This window comes from Notechis scutatus, chromosome 3 (genome assembly GCF_049901735.1).
Source record: "Notechis scutatus isolate UNSWTSFEM ecotype Mainland chromosome 3, rNotScu1.2, whole genome shotgun sequence".
Lineage (NCBI taxonomy): Eukaryota > Metazoa > Chordata > Lepidosauria > Squamata > Elapidae > Notechis > Notechis scutatus.
Window position 1 is genome coordinate 80,589,253 of NC_142011.1, and position 24,988 is coordinate 80,614,240.

At 37.3% G+C, this 24,988-nt stretch overlaps 1 protein-coding gene across 2 annotated transcripts; it reads right to left on the minus strand.

The window, feature by feature from the left end:
- Positions 1-730: 730 nt before the first annotated feature.
- SELENOF (selenoprotein F) lies at positions 731-24,969 on the minus strand. 2 transcript variants are annotated; one of them, XM_026674141.2, is made up of 5 exons: positions 24,889-24,969; positions 22,933-23,100; positions 9,920-9,983; positions 3,274-3,323; positions 731-1,633 (listed from the first exon to the last, which is right to left on the minus strand). In XM_026674141.2, the coding sequence occupies exons 1-5, from the start codon at positions 24,955-24,957 to the stop codon at positions 1,502-1,504; spliced, it is 483 nt and encodes a 160-aa protein (XP_026529926.2). In that variant the 5' UTR covers positions 24,958-24,969; the 3' UTR covers positions 731-1,501. The 2 variants fall into 2 exon arrangements, with proteins under 2 accessions (XP_026529926.2, XP_087816699.1); XM_087960573.1 differs by having other exon boundaries at positions 24,737-24,969.
- Positions 24,970-24,988: the final 19 nt, after the last annotated feature.

The window sequence follows — 24,988 nt, forward strand, 5'->3', positions numbered from 1 at the left end:
TTGAATTGGGTATTTAGTTGATCTATGGAATGCAGAAACAATGAAAACAGTTGGATTTCTCTGGAGAAACCACTCTCTGTATGCCAGTCTCTAATCAAGGGATGACTGATAGATGGAACATCAGAGGGACTCCTGGAAAAATGAGGGAACATGACTGAACAAGGATACAAACCCATATCTGGGCCTATGTCATAGTTGTAATGGTGGCGAAACATCAATACTTCTCCGTTCTAACAGTAGGCATGGATCACCATTTGTTATCCCACAAGGTAAGCCATACTAAAAAAAAAGCCATATAAATTAAGATTACTTTGTTACTAAATATGAATGTGCTTCTCGCTTTATCTTCAGTTGAACCAGGATGGTCTTGTCTTGAGATGTTTTCTCAAGTTACTTCCTCGGTCCAGGTTCAAAGCCCACTTGTTGGTCCGTTGATATTATTGTATCATTCCTAATACTTCGAGCTATAATAATGAGATTTTTATACCTGTCTGGGAAGACACTGATCAGATTAAGAAACAATTCTGTACTTCAGGAGGTCAACTTTTTTTTTTTTTTGGTATTATCCTGTTTGAGAAATTGTCTGTTCTTAAGCCATCCCTGTCTTAAGCGAGTTTGCAAAGTCACTTAAAGAGTTCCCTTCATAATGTAAGGCACACACAGATTGATTTAATAAAATTTAAATGCATCAATTCACAATGGACCGAACAAAAGACACATTCAGTGCATATTTTGTGAAGTAATTTATTGCCCTCTCAAATAATTTTCCTCTTCACTGAACTCATGTCTGCTGAAGATAATAGAATAATTTAGTGAAAGTACAACTGACATCAGACATACATACACCTCATTAAGGCTTTCTATGTAGTCATCATTAAGTACAATCCCCTAGCATTTTCCAGTCATTCAACAGCATGAGTCCTTCCAAAACCGCAAACCATTTTTTTTAAAAAGCAAGGATCCATTATGAATATTCTCAGTTATATAAAAAAGAATAGTTGGGAAATACAAAATGCAAAGAAAGATAGCCAGTATTTGGGGGGTGGGGGGGACTGAATGGAATACAGTATATTGTATTTGGTACCAAGGCCTCATCACTGTATAATGAATGGCAGCATAATTAATATGCACACTTATATGCAAGCACAGAACATTCACCTAATTAAGAGAAACTGACCAATAGGCTCCCTTTATGAAAAATATTCAAATTGTAAAACTTCTCAGAATTTGCATCAGATTTGTATCAAACTTAACATTTAAGGATCTCTTATTTACAAAACTGAATTGAAATACACTTTGACATTTGATCAGCCTACCAATTTATAAACTCTGCTTTGCTTGAAATTCCTTGTAATCAATATCCATGTAATATGGAATAGTGTTCAAATTAATGCCAATGCTGGGATGTTTTCCAGCATTTATCACACTTTGAAGAGATTAGGATGATGAAAAGGGATATGAGAAATCCATATTTCAATTCTTTATAAAAGGGAAAAAATATTTAGAGACGTTCTAGCTTTTCATTTAAGAATTCTTCAACGCTATCTGTGTTCCATTTCAGGATGCTCAGTTCTTCGGCAATGTTCCCACCGTCGTCCAAGAGCTTCAGGACAGGATCAGAGCCACGCACATACTAGAGAGGGGAAAAAAATAATAATTCCAAGGTTACTGTCGGTTTGGATTAAAAACATTCAGCCTATTTTGCATGGTCAAACCTCATCTCCCTCGCTAAAGTTCAAATGTCAGTTTTATACTGAATTAATTATTGTAGCCTGTTGTAAATATGGATCTATTTATGTCATGAAAAAGAAGTCAAACATAGGCCTGTTCTGCTTTATCTATGGTCAAAATTGGATTAGTTAATTAATTCAAGTCTATGACACATTGCAAAAAAAAAAATACCATCACCAGAGATGAAAATTAGATTCAGCAGAATTATCTGGACCTTGCCATTAAATAAAGCAAAGTTGTGCTTGGAGTAGAAAAGATAAAGAGCCCATTTGAAAATGCAATATTGAACATTCCACTTTTCTTCTATTCAATCCTTCCTTATAAGAAGTTGAAACAACTTAAAAGCATAGAAATTTCCTGTTTTTTTTTTTTTAACTAAGCATAAAAGTATGGCAACTAGAGGGGAAGAGCATAATAGATAATAACACATGTAAATACTACTTGTGCTTAAAATACATATTTTTGTGCTAACTTTGTGCAGTCTGATTTTGGAAGAGCTCTCTTGCTTGTGCTAACAGAGAGAGGTTTTCTGATGTTAAGATTACTCCTAACTTTTATATTATTCATTCCATTGAAAGCATTATTTTTATTACGGAACTTCAGTGGAAAATCTCTTAGCAACTGCACTCATGGTGTTAACAGAATCTGATCTAATACCATCCCATAAATGATATTCCAAAATAATTTTGTACATAGAAATATTGCCCTCATGTCTTTAAAATGTATAATGAATCAGTACAAGTTTATTCTGCATCAAGAAGGTATCAGTTCAACATTCTTGCCTCCTTAAAATTAAATTTCTTTTTTATACAAGTAACTACGTCAGTTGCTATTTTTGATTATTATTGATCGAGCTGATCATTTGCATCTTTTGATGCAAAATGTATACTTGAATTTTCTATATTCTGTCTGAATCTATGTTTTATAGCCACCCTTCTACTACTAATTCACCACAAAAAGGGGGACAAAAAGGGAAAACACAGCGAGAGCTAAAAATTTTCAAACTTAACTATCAGCTAGCACTCTTTAGAGCTGGTAAACATTTTTTAAAAAAGAAACATACTATGGTTATATCGCTTGTACGAATAAACAAGGTTTTATTCCCTTGAGAAAGGAAACAAAATCACAAATAAGGGGAAAATGTACAAAGGGAAACAAACTATGAAAGAAAACCTGCTATACAAAGTTTTTTGTTTTTTTTGTTTTACCAAAACAGGTACTATGATTCATTCTGTATAAAAGCTAGAAACCCGGGGTTGGAAAACAGATTTTCCTACCAAGAAAATCTTTGGACTTTCTCAATTTCCATTTTGCCCAGTGAACTCTGATGTGTGTATGCACATTCTTGTGGAATATGTTATCAGCAAATGGTTAGAAAATGGCTGATCACGTTCCTGGCTTGTTTAGTTGAAATGCCACTCTCTATGCACACCAAGTTTCTAAATGTCTTATAACAGTCCATGCCAGACAAATATTTTATCAGTTTTTAATTAAAAATAAAATAAAAAGGCAGTGCCAAAACCAGTCAAAACCAGTCCTTACCTTAATCTGCAGTCCCCTGAACAGTTTGGGCTTGTCGCTCTTGACAAAAGCTACAATTCAAAGGAAAGAAAAAGACGTTCCAAATATTTCTTAATTCTTCCAGATAAATACTGTATCTGTTTTTAGACATTAAGGGATTTATATTTTTACATACCGATTTAAACATCTAATTGGAAGGCAAAAATGATTTTAGTATGCTACTCTGAACATTACATATTAAAGATAACTGAAGGAGGACAAATACCTCCTGAGAAAAATGGACAGCCAATGAATTTATGATTAGTTGGGGGGTGATTTTGTTATATTGTACTTTATCAATTTGATTCTTTTTATTAGTTTTTACTGTTTTAAATGTGGTTTCATATTCTATAAGCTGCGTCGAGTCGCCATGGGCAAATAGGCAGCAATAAAAATTCAATAAATAAATAATAAATAAATAAATTAGGATATGAAAAAAAGGAGTCACTGACAGGTAGTCTTTGACTTAACAGCTCATTTAGTGATGTTCAAAGTTACAATAGCACTGAAAAAGTGTTAACTTATTAACACTTTTCACAGTTATGACCTTTGCAGAATCAAAATTCAGATGCTTGGCAACTGGTTCATATTTATGACCGATGCTGTGTCCCAAGGATCATGTGAGATCCCCTTTTGCAATGGAGAAGCCAGATTCACTTAACAGCCGAGTTACTGAGTTATTAGCTGCAGGGATTCACTTAACCACCATGGCAAGAAAGCTCATAAAATGGGGAAAACTCACTTAACAAATGTCTCACTTAACCACAGAAATTTTTGGCTCAATTGTGTTCACACTAATTCATTTTTCCTTACCTAATATGTTGATGCAATTCTTTTCCATGTTAAGAATTTTTTTACAAGTAGTCCTTGCCTAGCAACTGTTTTGAAATTATGATGGACCTTCCCAGCGCTACTTACGATCCTGTTCTGATGGTCTCATGCATTTGGGGAACTTGGCAACCAGCGTGGACTTGCAGTGTTTTGCAGTCACATGACTGCATTTTTTTGTCAGGCTGGTTTCCAGCGTTTACTGCTCGTTTCCAGCAAACAATGACCATTGAAGAAGAGATGGCTTTGTTTTAGGACCATGGTGTTCGCTTAGCAACCACAACCGCAATGACTGCACCAAAAAAAGCCGTAAAATTAGGCACTGTCACATGATGGCCCACTTCATGACTACCACAACTTACAGCTATAATTACAGGCTTAATTGCAGGTGTATGTTAAGCACTACTGATATCTATACTACCATGATCCCCCCAAAATAACATCTAGCCAAAAAATAAGCTCTAACTCGTATTTTGGAGCAAAAATTAATATAAGACCCAGTCTTATTTTCAGGGCTACATGGTATAGTATATTCATAACCATAGCATTCTAGTCTATTATCTTGGCCAATGTATGAGTGCTAAGTCACCTGCCTGTATAGAAAGCAGATAAGTAATATCAGGAAATCTGGGGCCCTGCATGTGTTAGTTATCTGGCTAGATTTGTATTTAACACTAAACCATGACTTAACAAAGGTCTGATGAATAATCCAAAGCTATTTATTTCTTAAATTTACTTATAAGCCATGGAATTGTAATTGTCTCATAGCAGTCTTCAAAAAAAGAAAAGAAATAAAATTACCATTATTAATAAATCTAAATAACCAAACTAAAAAATAATAATCAAGAAACAATAATACATTAGCAAATAAAAGCCAATTCCAGGTGGCACTCAAACAATGTCTCAAATCCCTTTAAAAGAGTTCAATCTTCACAAACTTCTGGGAAACCATTGCTAAGAGGATCAAATCAGCTTTTAGAACAGGGGTCCCCAGCTCCCAATCTGTGCATGCTAGCAACCGGTCCATGCAAACAAATGAAGCCCCACCGGGGGTGGGTGGATGGGGTTTGCAGGCAGCATACAAAGCCACGCCCCCTCTGGTCCGCAGAAAAACCTTTATCCACAGAACCAGGTACCGGTGCCCAAAAGGTTGTTTTAGAGAGGATGTTTCACAACATTGGAAAAGAAGCTATGTTGCAAAATTTTTTGGGCGGGAGGCTCTTGTTCCCTTCATGTCACAAACATTAGCTGAATTTATATATAATGAAGTATGGTACATCAACCACAATGGTTAAGTTCATACAGTACGCTAAATCAAATCCAAATAAATCCTATTATGTGTAATGCAATGAGTAAATTCAGCAACAATCTGGGAGATCAACATTAAGTTATCCAGATGAGATGCAAATTTGCTTTGTTGACTGAAGGATTAAAAGCTTGCAATGTTTATCACAGTGGTATGGAACATTTCATCAACTCAAAGATATTCCTTTGTAGACAGATTTCTCTTTTGCTTTTTTGGGGAACATTAGCAGACCAGATCTCACTATGCCAAGAACAAAATGAAGTAGAATTATAGAAATAACTTAATGCTGATCTCCAGCTCTGTCTGATGTCAATTCAAAATCTAAGACATATTGTAGAGTTGGCAGCTTCCTCACACTAGCAAAAATTAACTAAAGCACCTTCTGGATTAAAAAAAAGGCAATAAACAACCGGCTTTATTATCTGCTAAGACATTCTCAAAATGTGATCTGAGGATGAGTAAGCAGCAGAGAATTTTAATTTAAAAAAGGAAAAATGATGTTAGATAAAAAGTGCCATTTCCACTACAAAAAATAGAGATTTGATTAAAAGAAAACAGATATTTTTCCTAGCACAGAAGCAATGAACCTGTGTCATAACAGCAACAGATTAAAATGAGGAAATGCACGGAATTTACAAAAACATTTGTATAAAATATTCCATGCATTTAACAGCTAGGTTCAAGTAGAAGTGATGCGTGTCCATGTGTGAACGGAAGTTTTTGGAAGAAGGGGGAGGGAAGGAAGAGGAGGAGAAAGAGGAGGGCTATGTTTCTACTGTTGTCTACCAATTTATCATACAACAGACTGAACTTTTATTCAATTGATAGAACAGAGACAGAAAACAATGGGGCAATAAAAATGAATAAAAAGCTGGCAGAAATAAGGAGAAACCTCAGATGGGGTGCTTGTATAGCAGATGTTGGTAAAAAAAACCCTACAGTTCAGCTGCAAAAAAACAGAATTGGAGGGTTCACAGTTCAATGCTGAATCCATACACTGCAGATCTAAGTTGTATTTCTGGCATCTCCGGTTAAAAGAAGCACCAAGCAGATGATGAAGAATACTGCAGACAGCCATTTATTTAACCTTAAAATAACTAATTTTGTAACAAAAAAATAATCTTTGCTAGATTCTATTTGAGAAGCAACTGCTCTAATTCCAGAAGCTGCAAAAGACAAACCCAATTTGGTGGATCTGCAGAATCCTGCTCAGCTAAAACAAAGGTTTGAAATTTTTTAAAAAGTCATGATTTTTGTGAGAAGGAAAATACTGTTGACTGTTGAGAAAATATCTCAAATCTCAGTACTACTTTCAGTTATTTTAAAAGATGAACTCAGCAAAGAGGGTTTTGCTTTCTTATAGCTCACATTAAATAATTAAATGTTAATACAGTACAGGCAGATCTTACTGCCCTACTCATTTAGCAATAGCTTTAAAGTTACAATGGCATTGTAAAAGTAATTTTAAGAACCAGTCCTCACACTTACGACCATTATTACAACATATGTCATCACTCCAGTGCACTCTGCCCAAGACAATCTGCTGAAGATCTTGAGGTGAAGGACTCTAACTATTTCTCAGTGGCAACCCCCTGCTTTGGAGCACATTTTCTTCTGAGGCTCATGGGCTCTCTAACTTGCTGGCCTATAAGGCACTTTAAAGGAGTTTATTCTGTAGGACAGGGGTCCCCAACCACCAGTCCACGGACCAGTACCGGTCGGCGGAACAGGTCCTACCGGGCCGCTGGCTTGCTGGGCGCCGCCATCTTTTTGATGAAAAGTGCTTCCGGTGAGCTTTTCCGGTAGAAAGCTCACCGGAAGCACGTTTCATCAAAAAAAAGCGGCATCAGCCTCGTGAGCTTTTCTGGGTAGAAAGCTCACCGGAAGCACGCTTTTCATCAAAAAGATGGCAGCGCCAGCGCTTCCGGTGAGCTTTTCCGGGTAGAAAGCTCACCGGAAGCACGTTTTCATCAAAAAGATGGCGGCGCCAGCGCTTCCGTGAGCTTTCCGGGTAGAAAGCCATTTCTACCGGAAAAGCTCGCCGAGCAGCTGGACGCCATATTTTGATGAAAAAGTGCTTCGGTGAGGTCACCGAAGCACTTTTTCATCAAAAAGATGGCGGCGCCCAGCTGATGCCGGTACTGGGCCGCGGCGCCCAGCTGATGCCGGTACCGGGCCGCGGCGTAAAAAAGGTTGGGGATCACTGCTGTAGGACTTTCACACTAGTGACAAGATTAAGATTATGTAGGGCTGATGTTTTGTTTTTGTTACTTTTTATTGGTTGATATTGTTTTTGTAGGTGACCTAAAATCTCTGGAGTGGAATGATGCAGAAGTTGCTATATGAATAAATGAATTGTTCATAGATGGGCAACTCAATTTGATACACCCAAAGGTGCTTTTCCAGGAGGCAACTGGACTTCGTTTTTTTCTCTGAAGACATTTCGCTTCTCATTCTCATTTTGATGAGAAGTGAAATGTCTTTAAAAACAACAACCATGAAGGTCTAGTTGCCTCCTGAAAAAGCACCTTTGGGACAACCATCACCTGGATGACTGAGAATCTCTGAAGAGTTTTATCTATACAACTTTTAGCTATTCAACACCCCTTGAATAGTGTAGGAATGGATTTCCAGAGAGAGAAAAAAGGCACACTACCCTGAGGACACTGAAAAACCTCCAATGTTTCAAGGACTCTCTAAAAGGAGACCAGCTGTCTGCAAGGAATATAAATCTTTCCATTCTCCACTATCCTGTCAGAGCTGAAGAAGCTTCTTGGATGAAAAGCGAAACGTCAAAAAAAACAAACCACCAAGGAAGTCCAGTTGCCTCCTGAAAAAGCACCTTTGGGACAATCATGACCTAGGTCAGTGATCCCCAACCTTTTTGGCCTTGTGCCCGGTCCGGCATCAGCTGGCGCCGCCATCTTTTTGATGAAAGCGTGCTTCCAGTGAGCTTTCTACCCGGAAAAGCTCACGGAAGCACTTTCATGAAAAAGATGGCGGCGCCCAGCAAGCCAGCGGACCGGTAGGAGTTGTTCGCGGACGGTGCCGGTCCGCGGACCGTGGTTGGGGACCCCTGACCTAGATGACTGAGAATCTCTACAGTCTCAACTTGATACAGCTATTCCTGTACCAAGATTTTCCAGTTAAACAGGAATAATAATTAAAAAAACATTAAAAAGAATCAATGTGCATTACAGAAAATGAATGTCCCAGTTTTGCAATATTCAGCAAAGAAACAAGTGGGTCCCACCAGACAAAAGTCAACTTAAAAAAAAAGAAAAAAGGATAGAGCCTTGAGAACCTTGGCAATAGCAAGCTATATAGTCCAAGACAATCTAAAATATTCCATCTTTTGAAGCAACAGAATGACCTTCCCCTAGCCTCATGCTCAATTATAGTTATTCAAGTGACATGTAAGAAACAAAGCCAGCCAGAACAAAACCAGTAATTCTTCCCTAGGAAATGGCTGGCTGCAATTTAAGACCTTAGAGATGCTAAATAGAACAACTGTAACAAAATCCCTTATACCCAGCATTTCTTAGAAATCTTTTTAAACATTTGCAAAGCTAAATGTCTTCTCACTCCTGCTCTGCAACGTACAGGCGTGACCAGTGCTACTGTTTTCTTCTATTTCCGTTGTTTCTGAATCTGACTCTGAAATTACTCTTTGTTATTTATTTATTTATTTAATATTTGTGCCACTTCTCATATAAGAAATAATAGTACCCTGAAACAATCATTCTTACAGCTGCCAACAACCCCCTCCAACTCTGTTATCATGTTTCTAACAGCCAACTCTCAATTAGCATTGACAGAATGATTTGGCCTGAGACATACTTTAAAAATAGTTGGGGCAAGGAAGGGAATGCTGGAAAGTGGGAGATAGAAAGCCATTTACACACTTATCTGTCTCCCTGTGGGTGCACAGGTACACCTATATAAAAACAAAATAGAACACGATGTGGATGTTTAAAAATCCACACATTATATGCATGTACATAAAGCTACTGCATTTTCAAGAGAAAAAACTCAAGGCCTGGCCAACCTCCCTCTCAATCCTTTTTCTGATTCAGTTTCTAGCAGCAAAGCGAAGAACAAAATGCACACCTCCCCCATTCCTCTGATAAGGACAAAAGAAAGTTGAAGAGTAATTGGCAGTTTTTAATTCAAGAAAGGAAACCTGAATCAGATGGGATGGAAAAATATTATTATATGGATTCTGGGAAAGGAGGGTTAAAGAAAACCCAAAACTGAACTGCAATTCCCATTAGACTTCATTATTGACCATGATTTCTAGTACTGATAAGAACAAGAGTACAGAATCTGGAGGAAATCCAAACTGAAATGACCATCCCTTATAAATGATTTGAGTATATAGGCGTACTATATATAGGCGTACTATGTCAGACTAGACTATTCCTTCAGGATCTAAATAAATGATGGGGTGTAAGGACACTGATTTTGGAAAAGAAATACTGCAATTTCACTTACCCTGAACCTGAGGGAACCTCCCCAATTTTCATCCACACACTTCAAGGATTGCTCCTGCATAGAGCTGCAAGAGATAAGCAACATACAGTAATAATCCGATCCAACATTATTGCTCATCATGTGAAGCATCAATTTAACTTGAGATATATTTATTTTTAATAGAAAAAAATTACCAAGATAATTGACACGTGTGCCTGAATTTTCTATTCAGGGATTTGGTTTACCAAGAATAAAGAACACCTTAAATAAATCACTAAGTAATATTGTGCAAGATTGCACATTCTGCACATTACCATTAAAAAAATATATGCTGATGCTGTATTCATTTCACACAAAAAAATTATGCAGAGCAAACATTCCCGTAGGTGACATTGAAACCCTGGGCAGATGCCTGGGGAAAAAAAATTAGAAGGACAAGAGCTAACATACTTAATGAGAATATTAAGATGCCGTTCCAGATTGAGTGAAAATCATACCACTGGATTCAGTTTATGCTATCAAAAATTCTGGCACTTTTATGATTTTTAAAACCATGGTAGGTTGATTTGAAAATTGCCTAAAAAGGGGGACATAGCCACAGGAATACACGACTTGAATTTATTTCATTACAGTAGTATGTTCGATGATCCGCTGAAGGGAGCATGGAAACTGCCACTAACACAGCATGAGAGTCTTGGTTGGTAGTCCTCGGGTTATGATGGCAATTGAGACTGGAATTTCCTTCACTAAAGGATGCAGTTATATAAAGCAGGGTGTTCACACGACTGTACTGTTTAGCAACATAGTTTTGGCAGTCCCTGTTGCCATCATTAAGCGACAGTCATATTCAATGAGGACCTTGCATGACCACTTTGTGGGAAGAGGCATTGAAATCACATCCAGGCAAACAGCTGATAGGCAAGAGCCACAGTGGCGCAGTGGTTAGAATGCAATATGGCAGGCTACTTCTGCTGACTGCTGGCTACCTGCAATTTGGCAGTTTGAATCTCACCAGATCCAAAGTTGACTCATCCTTCCAAGGTGGATAAAATGAGGACCCAGATTGTTGGGGGCAATATGATGACTCTGTAAAAACCGCTCTAAAAAGCACTCTAAAGCGGTATATAAATCTAAGTGCTATTTTAAGAGCTACAGGTAGGTAGGTACTATGGAGTATGGGCGGGCAGGTACTCTAGGGAGGTGAGGGAGGGCACTACAAAGTACAGGAGGGAATGAATGCTACAGGCTAGCACTATGGAGTGTGTTGTGGGTGGGCACTACAGAACATGGACAACTGGGAGCTACAGAGTATGAGATCCCCATGCTGCCGGGGGCTCCTTGTGAGAAAAAGCAGCAGGAAAAACCTGCAACCTGCTGATGGCTTCCCCATTGACTTTGCTTCCCGGAAGCAAGCGGGGAAGGTCCTAAATGACAATTACATGACTGCAGGGAACTGCAACCACTAATTGTGAGTTGTTAAGTTCCTGAATCATGATCATGGCACTGTGCGGAACATATGACAGCCACAATTTTGAGGACCAGTCGTAAGCCCCCTCACCCAGTACCATTTTAACTTGGAACGCTCACTGAATGAACGGGTTGTGGTTCCCCGGCAACAGGCACGGACGGCTGATGTCTCGGAGAGCGAGGACTCGGATGAGGGGCCTGCATGTGATGCAGGGATGGGACCAGGACTGTCAGAAAGTGGAGTGCTGCCTTCGGAGCTTGGTGCGGTGTCAGGGGTTTTCGGTTCAATGTGTGAAGGGTGAAGGATGTGTGTTTGTGTTTATTTTCATGGTCATGATGTGCACTGAAGATGGTATTTGATTTTGTTGTACGAGGTGCAGTGACAATAAACGAAACGAAACGAAACAAAACAAAACTAAACTAAAATTCCATTGAAATCAGCTAGAAGGGGAAAGCTTAATTCTTTTCAATTGCATCTGTCTGTGCCTGGATCAGTCTTTCCTTTAAACCTGACATTTACTATAGCTGACTCCTGTTTTCTCATTATTAAAATAAAAAAGAAAGAAAGCATACAAACATTTTAAAACTAATTTTATCATAACTTAGGACTCTAAGCTTATATTTATTTCTATATTTCACTAAATGATCTCTTCTGAAACCCTGGCAGATTCATGAATAATGCATAAGGTAAACCAACTCCAAGAGAGCTTCGAATTCTGAGCTGAATGTTGATTGCGGGACCTGAGAGACTCATGATCAAATCCCTATTCAGCTATGAAGCTACCAGAGTCGTCTCAGAATATTCAGCGTTTTAACTATGCATCATCTACTGCATTGGACTGAGGCGAAAATAAAGTTGTTAAGTAAATTTCGAAGGAGGAAGAGGAATAAAGTTCAAGCTAAGAATGAAACTGGGATGAAAAGTCAAGAAACAAAGTCCTCTGGCCTTTCCTCATTCTACTGATAAAGGAGAATACAGGTAGTCCTCGACTTACAACAGTTCATTTAGTGACTGTTCAAAGTTACAAGGGCACAGAAAAAGGGACTCAATGACCGTTGCAACATCGGTCACATGATCAAAATTCGCATGCAGTCACATGATCAAAATTCTGATGCTTGTCCATCGATTCCTATTTATGACGGTGATTCCCTCTTCTGACAAGCAAAGTCAATAGGGAAGCCAGGTTCACTTAACAGCCATGTTACTGACTTAACAAATGCAATGATTCATTCAACAACTGTGAAAAGAAAAGTCATAAAATGGGTCAAACTCACTTAACAAATGTTTCACTTAGCAACAGAAATTTTGGTCTCAATTGTGGTCGTAACTCGAGGACTACCTGTCTTTGTAGCTCAAGTTTGAAATGAGGAGTCGTCCTTGGTGTCCTCTGAGTTTGGTTATTTTCTTGCAGATATTTCATTACCCAGATTAGGTAACATCCCCAGTGCTAGTAAGGAAATCTCATTCATTACTAGCACTGAGGATGTTACCTTGTCTGGGTTAATGAAACATCTACAAGAAGACAACCAAGCTGAGAAAACACCAAGGACCCCTCATTTCCTAATCCCAGATTGAACCTATCACATTTCTAGCCTTATTACAGGACCTCCTCCTCCTCCTCTTCTTCATAGGTTCACTGACAACATGGTGGCTAACTATCAAGGCTTTATCTCTGATCTAATAGTTAAATTTTCAGGAGAATATCAACATTTTTATTTGGGATGAAAGTATAAAAAATGAAGAACAATGGGAAGGACTACTCTCATTGACATAGCCATAACTAAGACAATCAGTCTGTTTTGCAATGACTACTATTTTGATAAAGCCTGCAGCAGAAGCACAGAGGCATATGGTCTAAAGCAGTGATCCCCAACCTTTTTGACGCCACGGCCGGTGCGGCATCAGCTGGCGCCGCCATCTTTTTGATTAAGCGTGCTTCCGGTGAGCTTTCTACCGGAAAAGCTCACGGAAGCACTTTTTCATGAAAAAAGATGGCTGCGCCAGCAAGCCTGCCCGGTAGGAGTTGTTCCACGCCCGGTACCGGTCCGCGGACCGGTGGTTGGGGACCCCTGGTCTAAAGGAAACTAAGAATTAGAGTCAGAATACTTTAAGGTGACAGCTATATTTTAATTACTGTAGTAGAAACTCTCCCATACTACCACCTCTTACAATACTAGACAACACAGTATCAACAGTAGAGACCTTCAAATTTCTAGGTTCTATCGTATCACAAGACCTAAAATGGACACCTAACATCAAAAATGTCATCAAAAAAGCACAACAAAGAATGTTTTTTCTGCGCCAACTCAGAAAGCTCAAAGCTCAAAACTGCCCAAGGAGCTGCTGATACAGTTCTACTGTATTGAGTCTATCATCTGCAGTTATTGAGTCTATCATCTGCATCTCTGTAACTGTCTGGTTTGGTTCTGCAACCCAACAGGACAGACACAGACTTCAGAGGATATTTACGACTGCAGAAAAAACAATTACTACTGTTGAGGAGAATGAGCGCATACAGGGAGACGTATAGAGAGTAGTGTTTGAATAATACACAGTACACAGATACACTGTACAGTAAATGTAGGTTTTTGCTTCCAGAAAGTTTAAGCAAAGTTCAAAATAGGCACTCCAAAGTCATTCACAGGTTAAATCAGTCAGTTTTTTCAATCCAGGGATAATCCAAATATCAAAGTCCAGTGTCAAAAAACAGTTCAGTATCAGACTTACATTAAATCCAGGAATATCAGTCAATTAGAAGAAATGGAGGAATGGCAACTCTTTCCAACAGAAGGAAACAGAGATTCACTCTCTTCTGAGACTAAGGCCAAAACAAACCAGGTTTCTGGCTCCATCTTATAGCCGTTTGAGGAACCACACCCAATTACCATTTTAGCATTCCCTTAAAGAGACAGTTTTAAAATGTTTATCCTGGTTTATATATTGTCCAACCCAAATACCTGTTAGGTGACTTACATTCCTAACAACTACCAACCTGCCTTCAATCAAGGACCTGTATACTGCACGAGTCAAAAAGAGGGCTGTGAAAATATTTACAGACCCTTCACATCCCGTATATAAACTGTTTCAACTCCTTCCCTCAAAACGACGCTATAGAGCACTGCACACCAGAACAACTAGTCACAAAAAAGCCATCACTCTGCTAAACAAATAATTCCCTCAACACTGTCCAACTATTTACAAAATCTGCACTACTATCACTATTAACCTTCTCATCACTCCTTATCACCCATCCCCTCCCACTTGTGACTGTATGACTGCAACTTTGTTGCTTGTATCCTTACGATTTTTTTAAAAATAAACTTTATTGAATTTTATTACATTAAAAACATTAAAAAATCTATAATAACAGCTGTTTGTGGTGCTTATCGTGGAACAATCATTTGTGCAATATTTACAAATATTAATTTGTGCATAATTATATTTTTATTTTATCTATATTCTATATTTAATAATTACTTATCCTTAGTCTGTCTCCAATCTATCCAGTTATACTATTGCTCCCATATCTTATAAAATATTGAAGATTCCTGATCTTTTAAACTCAGCGTTAATTTATCCATTTCAGCACAATTCATAACTTTTTGTAGTTCCTCTACAGGTGTATATGGCTGTTTCCAACATTGGGCAAAGGCAATCCTGGCAGCAGTCAGGATGTATAATAATAAGTATTTTGTACTCTTTACATATTTTTTTTGAAGATCCCCAATAGGAAGATTTCTGGTTCTAGGTCTAGTTGTTCATTGGTGATTTCCTGTAGCCAATTTTGAATTTTGAGCCAGTATTTTCGAGCCTCTGGGCAAGACCACCATATATGATAATATGTTCCCTCTTTTTTTTTACATTTACAACATATGGAACTCATTTTAGGATACATTTTCGCTAATCTCGAAGGGGGTGCCACCTATAGAACATTTTATATGCATTTTCTTTGTATGTTACTGATTTTGTTAAAATGTGGTTTCTATTCCATACAGTCTCCCACTCTGATAACTTTATGTTATGACCAATATTTTGACCCCATGCGATCATGCATCCTTTCACTACTTCTTCTTCTAATTCTACTTCTAGGAGATACTTGTAAATTTCAGTAATATTTTTTTTATCTGGGCCTAATAAAATTTTGTCTAATTGTTGAGGTTTCAAGTATATTCCATACTCCTTTACATCCTTTTTATATCGACTTTGTATTTGAAGATAAGCCCACCAGTCTACTCGTAGCCCTTGTTCTTGGAGCTCTTGTATTGTTTTTAAATTTCCATTTGTATCCAATAAGTCTTTATATTTTAACATTTTGTTCAGGTATAAATTATTTGGGTGGATTGTTGCTTCCATTGTAGATAGCCAAATTGGGATTTTTATATAGTGTTTCTTTTTAACCTTGATCCAATTGTATATCAACAAATCTCTAATCAGATTTCTGTGGAAATATTTTTGTTTAGTAGGTCCTACATCCCAAAGAAAGGCATGCCATCCCCTCTGAAGATCATGACCTTCTATAGCTAATATTCTTTTGTTCTTTAAATTAATCCAATCTTTTAGCCAAACTAATGTTGCTGCACTATAATATAATTCCCAATTTGGCAATCCAAAGCCTCTTCTGCTCTTCATATCTTGTAGTAATTTCATTTTTATTCTGGGTTTTTTACCCTGCCAGATAAATTTTGCTGTCATTGTATTAAGATTATTGAAAAAGGTCTTTTCTAATTTAACTGGAATAGTTAGAAATAAATAAAGAAATTTTGGTAATATAGACATTTTTATGGCTGCTATTCTTCCTAATAATGACAGTTGCATTTTTGTCCATAATTCCAAATCTTTTTTTGTTTGATGTAATAGCTAAATATAATTATTCTCCTTTATCGCCTTACAGTGTGCTGTCAGCCATATTCCCAAATATTTAATTTTTCTTGTTGTTTGGAGTCCAAGCACCCTTTCTAATTTTGTTATTTGTAGATCTGTTAAGTTTTTTACTAAAAGTTTTGTTTTCTGTCTATTAATTTTCAATCCTGCCACCGCTCCATATCTTTCTAGTTCCTTAATTAATATTTATCCTTTTTCTATTGGATCTTCCATAATAAAAGCCATATCATCTGCAAAAGCTTGCAGTTTATATTCTTCATTTTTAATTTTCAATCCTTTTATTTCAGGATTTTGTCTCACTCTAATACTATTTCTAATGATAATATGAAGAGCAGAGGGGACAACGGACAGCCTTGTTGGACTCCTTTTTCTATATTTATAGTTTGGGTATTCTCTCCATTTATTATGATATTTGCTTTTTGTACTGAATAAATTGCTGTTATAATATTCTCAAATTTGGTGCCAAAATTCATATCATAAATTTGCTGAATCATAAATTGCCAATTAAGATTGTCAAAAGCGGTTTTGTGGGCAGAAATCATTTATATGTTGCTTGGTGGGCATGACAGGAGAAGGTTACTACAAAATCCCATTCTCTCCCCACCCCATTAACCTACTTCCCAGCTCCATTCTCCTGTGCAGGGCAACAAAAGAAGACCCAGCCGATCAGCTGGGGCTTGGGAGGCAGAGAATAGATGGGGGTGGGACCAGTCAGAGATGGTATTGGCCGGTTCCCCAAATTACTCAAAATTTCTGCTACCGGTTCTCCGAACAACTCAAAATTTCTGCTACCGGTTCTCCAGAACTGGTCAGAACCTGCTGAATACCACCTCTGATGCTGTTATGTCTAACCACATACACTTCCAAGAAATTCCACCCTCCCATTTTCCCAGGCTTAAGAAGGTGGCAGTGTGAAAGCGTCTGATGCTAATATGGCTTCCAAAGCTGACAAATGCATTTTTTGATGGATTTAACACTGCACCTTGTGCAAAAATTCATCAGAACTAGACACAAGGACATTTTTTTCCCGTATGCCATCACTCTGCTAAACAAATAATTCCCTCAACACTGTCCAACTATTTACTAAGTCTGCACTACTATTACTATTAATCTTCTCCTCACTCATCACCCATCCCCTCCCACTTGTGACTGTATGACTGTAACTATGTTGCCTGTATCCTTACGATTTTTATTGACTGTTTCCTAGTATGATTTGATTGCTTATTGTACCCTATGACTATTATTAAGTGTTGTACCTGATGATTCTTGACTCTTGACGAATGTATCTTTTCTTTTATGTATACTAAGAGCATTTGCACCAAGACAAATTCCTTGTTTGTCCAATCACACTTGGCCAATAAAAGAATTGTAATTCTAATTCTAGAATGAAACTGACTTTAAAATGAAGCTAAATCAGGTCATGCAAATAAATGAAGCTAAATCAGGTCATGCAGCCTAAAGCACTAAACACATTCTACTATATTATCAGTTGCTGGAACTGGCAGCTCTTCATGGCAACTTGGTTTAAATTATTCTCAAAGATCTGTTTTCAAGTATTTCTATCCCTCTTATCTATTCCCTTCATATAAAGGGATGGGGTGTTTTTATTTTGTTTTGTTTTTGAAAGATAACATCTACTGGAAGAGTAAAATTACGGAAACTTTATAGAAATAAATTCCTTATATTTTAATATTAATATTGATCATGTAAAAGAGTACTTTTACTAAGTATCTCACTCAGTTTCTTTCAGGTCACTGTTCAACATACATACCATTTGTTGTATTACAGTATTAATATTTTTCCATACTAGCCCCAACGTCAGGTCAATGATGGAGACTTGGAAATGGAAAGCTGCTTCAAAGTAGCTGTTGAGAGTTGACCATTAGGCAAAAAGAAAAAAAAAATATACACACAAAACAGCCTTTGGGCTGATGAAGATTCTGTCCAAGAACCAAAGAAGGCTTCACACACAGTCTCCATTTACAATGATTTGAAGAATGGTGCCAGTATGCATTCTCCTCAGAATGGGGAAACAGAGAAGATTTGTCATGAGAGATTTATTATGGAGTCTTGAAAAGCACTAGGAGCAAGGAACCATCTGTTCTGCTTCAGCCCTTGCCTTTTAAAAAAAGCACGCATATGAGAATATGCATATGAGCATGCATCTTGATTACAATCTGCAGAGATTTGACACAGCATACAAAAATAAAAAGGAGCATTATGTTTAAAAAACAACGAAAACATTCATATGCTGAATTCTGAGGAGGTTGATAAGAGAGTTTACAGAAGTCTGTTTGTGAATGGACTCACAGTCAGAATTTATCTTTCTGTTTCAGTTCAGTGTTTCCTGTTGTCCAAGAAAGGGGCAGCCATTCTGCTTTAAAAGCCAGTTAGACCTTTCTGATGAAAATTGTTGTGAAAGCTTGAGATTCACAAACTTGTTCCATTTCAGAAACCGTATGAGCCAATTAGCAGACAACAGACTTCTTAGATTTATATGTATGTACATGTATATACACACAAAATAGCAGGGTTTTTTTAATTAAAAAAATCGAGTTCTAACAGTGAAGAATATCAGAACTACTGGATTATTAGAAATTAGAAAATGCAATGTAAAAGAACATATCTAATTAAAGGCAATAGGTAATTCCAAAAGAGACAACCACTAATAATTAAAAAAGGGGGTTGAGGGAAGAAAGTCAATTCAAAAGTGCAACACATGAGTTGGCTTTAATGTTAGGTGGTAGTTTATAAATTTGAAAACAGAATTGTCTGGCAAATTTTAACTTTTTCAGGATAGAATAGTATCTGTGTATATAGATAGTTCTTGACTTATATCCATAACTTAGCATGGAAATCTGGTTTTGAGTCCACTGTTGTCATTATATGGCTGTGTGGGATATCTAAGGGGTTGAGGTGGGCCCTGGGTGACTTGGCATCCACTGGCATTTAGAAACATTTAGAAGCTTCAACATTTCAGAATCTTGAGTTCAGAGATTTTATTACTCTCCTCCGGAATCTCCCCTTCTGCTAGTATCCTTCTACTCAATGGAAATGCCCAAAGTCTTTCAGAGTAGCAATAGGACTTAAGACTTATATACTATTTTATAGAATGCCAATTTTGCAAGCATTTTCACCAGACTTGAGGTCAGTTCCTTCAGTGCATGAGAGGATTTCCCCTCCCTGCACTGAGGGGAGGATGAAATAATGGCCACATGATTACAAGGCATTTGGCAACTTGTTGTAAAAGCAAACAGGTTGCAAGCACTGGAAATGTGGCCCTGTGGGCGGGGGGGGGGGGGAAGGGGGGAGTGTGGCACAATATCTTACAATGCCTTTAGGGCCGTAAAGAAATATATAAAGAAATGACATCCAATGTTCATCACAACAAATGTAAACCAATTTAGTACTTTTTTTTTACCCTAAGGTTACATACGAGTTGTAAAGCATTAAACGACTGATCGCAATTTGAGGATTATTTATATAAATAACTTTTTATTGTCATTTTTTTTTTACTGTGAGCATACTGGCCCACAAGAAAAATGAAATTCTGTTGCTTGTTCTCAAGATATATTGTAGAGCTACACATACATAACACCCATATATATCACAAACACACACACCTGCAACATTTTATATATATTTTTATATTTTTTTTCTATATTTTTCTATATTTCTCTATATTCTATATTTTATATATATATATAAAAATATAAAAATCACTGTCTATTTTGAATATGTAGTGGAAAGAGGAAACAAGAGTTCACAAGGTATGTGTGTCTATCTATGTTTGTGTATGCCTCTATTTTAGATATTTAATATATTTTCATACTGTTTTCAACAAATACTTTCAAGGTAATCGTTTTGAAAAAACTGTACAAGCATTATTAATTTTGTGTGGACATCTCACAATTTATAAACAATTGCGTTGTTATTCAAGTGGGCTGTATAAATCTGGGAAAATTTTGAATTTTTATATGCCACTAGAATTCAGTTTATAACCATTTAGAATAGAGGTGTCAAACTCAAGGACCGCAGGATGCTTACATCTGGCCCATGAGATGGCCCTGGAAACAGCAAAAGACTGCACCCCGTGGCTCTGCCAATGAAAACGGAGCTCAGGAGGGCTGCACACAGGCCTTGCAAGCTCCATTTTTGCTGCTGGAGGGTTGCAGGAGGCCACTGCAGCCCAAAACGGAGATCGGGAGCCCATTTTCACTGGCAGAGCACTCGAGCCACCACAGGCATCCCCGACAGGAGTGACATCAAGCTGGCCACCCCCAGCCTGGCTATGTCCACCCCAGCTCCCCCGAGGTCAAATACAACCCTGATGAGGCCCTTGATGAAATCGAGTTTGACACCTCTGATTTAGAACAATAATTTCTGATTAACATATTCATTTATAATTGAGAGTACTGTTTTAAATATGATCAGATATAGGAAAATGCAGAGTTTTAAAGTGTGGCTGTTTGCATCAAATGCAAAGTGTTGGCATTTTTTCCTATACTTTGAAGCAGAGTAATTTTGGCCTCCATTTCATTGTTCGGTTTTTCAAGAAACCAGCATTCTTTTATGCTACTGAAAAAGAGGCTTACAATACGCAGCTAAAATGTCTAAAATGCTAATAAAGAAAGCTTCTAAATTAGCCTGAAAGTGAATCTAACAGTTCTAGTCACTGAAAGTAATGAAGTGTATTGCTTGGTACAAATGTAGTCAGGATAAATTTTTATAACTATTTGTTAGGAGTGAAATGTGTCTTTCCTTTTCTCTTATAAACAGAGACAACTTAAATGTCTAGCATTTTGTCTGGGATACAGATATGAAAGGAAATATCTTAACACTTAATGGGAATTATGGAACTCCAGAGCCAGGACTCTAATTGTGTGCTAATTTGTTTGACTAGCTTATGAGCACATAGATCCCCACATGCACCTGATTTTTCCTGTATGCATTCCTTGATCCAGCAACAGACGTAGAAGTCTGCCCCAATGTGGACAGAAGGAATAAAAGTCAACATGCTAAAAATTGCTCAATGACTAAATAAATACATTATGAAAAGGATTTAATCCATCAAACATCTGTCATGATATCTGTCAACATTTCAAACTATGAAATCTACATCTTACTCTAAAATATGGTTGGATGGTGGTGCTTATTTTTAAAAGGTCTATGTTGTCTTTCCAAACCATGTTTTCACTGTATAATTTAAAATACATTAATAAAATACATTAAAATTACATTATTATAATTCAGATCAAAAATAAAACATAAAAATAATTAAATAAAGGTAGTCTTTGATGTACGACTATAATGGTCATCAGAAATTCCCTAGCATCTTTCTTACACATCCTCTTCCTATCATTATCATTAACTTGACTGGTAAAGTACTGATTATGCTACTTGACACACAATTTATACAGAGAACAAGAAACAGAGTTCAATGATTAGCATTCACTTTATGTTGAGAAAAGACAATGCCTTTCTATGCAGGAAGAATATGGCAACAATCTCTCCCTCTGCGTATAGGGTGGGAGAATAAATTACTGTAAAGGCCTTGTGTGTCAGTGAAAAATGGACTAATAAGATAAAATTTATGCCACCTTTTCTATCTGGAAGACAAGGCTTAAAATTTATTTCGGTCCTATGCAGGAAGCTCTGTCCCTTCAACTATATGCACTGATTTCAGCATACTATTCAAAGCAGAGGGCACTCTCATCATAATGAATATTAAGAACCTATTAAAAATAGAAAATTAATATACTACAAAATAGTTTAAATTGGAAATTATCCCAGGGTTTTTACTCTTCATGATATGGGAGATAATTTGAAGCTAAATGCACAATGGAATTCTTTCAGAAATTCTTTACATTGAACTGGGCACTCCTATTACTCTGGTCCAGCACAAGATAAAATTACTTTTCTGCAAATATTTCATTACTGTACTAATAAATATTATGTTTTTAATTGCATTTAGTTATGTGGCATAATGCTTTTACTCACAGGATGCTTTAAGAATGGAAACAGTACATTTTGATTTCAAACCAATGGGATAACTATTATGAATAATCATATCAGTTGGCTTCTCCTGAATGGTAGCAAGAACAGTTATACAGAAATAGTTCATCACAAACCATAACGGAAACATTCAGTTCTGAAATACAACAGATATTTTCCTCCCTTCAGGTAGGAAAAATACTCTTCAAATCTATTGTAACATGTACAGTAAACACATATATTGTATTTATTACAATATCAACAAATAGTTTTTTCCCTGAGGAGCTGGTATTTTGTATTTTAAAATAAATATATAATTAGCTATTTAACAAAATCTACAAACATTTTCCATAAACAGCAATGTACTCTTGATAGGCTAACAACTGGAATCTGCTCAGCTTTCCCTTCAGCTAGATTGTATTTAGTCTAACAACTAACTGATTGTATTTCATTTTGCTCAAACTTAACAGTGTCCCTTACAAATACAGAAAGAACGCTGGCTGACCCATGTTTGACCTTGAAGTATTAGGAAATCAGTACGTCCTAAGAAATGAAAAATGTCAACAAACTTTTATTGCCAAAAATTACAGTATTAAAATTTAATAAAAACTTTCAGTATAAATAATATTATATCACAGGAACGTTAAAACACATTTTAGCTAAGACTTTTAAAAATAACAATGAAACCTACCTTTCTAGTTTCAGATTGAACTTCTTCTTGGCAGCACTTTCTGCAGAATGGATCCAACTGATTCAAGCCAAATTGGCCAAGCAGGTCACAAGAACTGCACAGCAAATTGCTGGAAAAGCCAAGATCTCTGCATGCCTCCGATGATAATTCTGCTCCATAAGCAGATATCTGAAATCAAGTAAGATTTACGCAAACCCTTTAACATTGGTATTTGTAACATTTCAGTGTCCATAGTAAGAATTTCTAAATACGATAATTTCAAGGTTGTCCATTTCCCACTCTAAACCAGAAAACCTAAGATTACTCTTTTGAGAGGACTCAGGTAAAAGGGAAGCATATTCACTAAGTTACTTATTTGCTGTGTGAGGATTACTGACACAGGAAGTATTGTATTTATCCTGTCTGACAGGTTTGCAATCTGTATTAACTATAACTTGTTCCCTTTTAGTTTGCTCAACATATGAGATAGTGGTTTGAGAATCAGCTTATGGCATCGTATATTTGAAAGCTCAACTTTTCACAATGGCAACATGAATTTGTGCAGAGGCGTTAAGTTCTTGATTTAGCAATTAAATATTTATCTTGTTCCTCATAGGAGCTCAACTGCTTTTTTATTTTCATAATTGCCTTGCAAAACAAATTGAGTTGAGGCTTAGTGAGTAGACAAAAGTCATCCAGAAAGGTTTTTTTTTGGTGGAATATGGGGCTTTAAACTTGCCATTACCCAAGCTTCCGCTGGCCTCTTCCCCCGCCCCAGTAAGCAAAGTAAAAGTGGCCACAAAAATTGCTACTATGGTGGTGATGGAAGATTTACCCAGTTACAAAGACTCCTAGGGTGGCTGTGTCAAATCACAAAACTTTAGCATTGCCATTTTATTTATTTCCCAAGCTTTTTAATACCATTGTTATAGCTTCAGTTACTACATATAATTGGCTGGATTTTTTATTTTTGTTTTAATCAGCTGTTGGTGCTTTTACTGCTCACCTATAAGCCGTCTAGTCCCATGGAGCAAACAATACTGTGTACAGATAAATAAAAACGATGCATGTCTTGAAATTAAAGATCTAATCACCTCAAAGAGTGTCTTTGGGAATGGCAGGGGTTCGGGTAGTCCTCGACTTACAACAGTTCACTTTAGTGACCGTTCGGCACTGAAAAAAGTGACTGATGACCATTTTTCACACTTACGACCGTTGCGGTATCCCCGCGGTGACGTGATTTCCATTAGGCTGTTTGACAACTGATTCATATTTATGATGTCTGCAGTGTCATGTGATTCCCTTTTACGACCTTCTGACCAGCAAAGTCAATGAGGAAACCAGATTCACTTTAACAGCCGTGTTGCTAACTGAACAACTGCAGTGATTCGCTTAACAACGGCGGCAAGAAAAGTCGTAAAATGGGTCAAAACCCACTTCACAAATTTCTCATTGAGCAACATAAATTTGGGGCTCAATTGTGGTCTGCACACACATTAAGGACACGAATAAAAATTAATCTCATTTATTACGTAAAGTTCTATTAGCTTGACTTCCAAGACATCTATCTGTTCCAAAGTATCCATCTGTATTTCCACCCTCCCAAGACGTTCCGTAGCACGACTAAAAAAATTAAAAATGGGGAAGTACCCAGTTTAGCCGATGGCGAACACCGAAATACCGAAAAAAATTACTGAAAAAACATTTAACATCCTTATTCGAGTAAAATCATGACATACGCTCATTTCAACGGGTTTAGCCAAAGTATAGCAAAGAACGTATCCAGATCAACGTTTTACTTAAAAAAACAACAACCCAAATGCACCTGCATATTGGATTTTTTTCGACCCGACCGGAAAAGTCGAAGGAATTTGCGAGTCCAAAATAATGAGCAGAAATAGATTCCCCTCAAGACCCCCTTCGGCCGCTCCCCAAGCTCATCGTCGCTACTCTCCTTGTTCTAACGGGGCTTCTTACCGCCTGCAGCGCCGTTAGCAACCAAAGCCAGTAACGGCCGAGCCCCACGGCTCCCTCTCGAATCGCCATGTTGGCACAGACGGACAGCTCAGGCATTCCA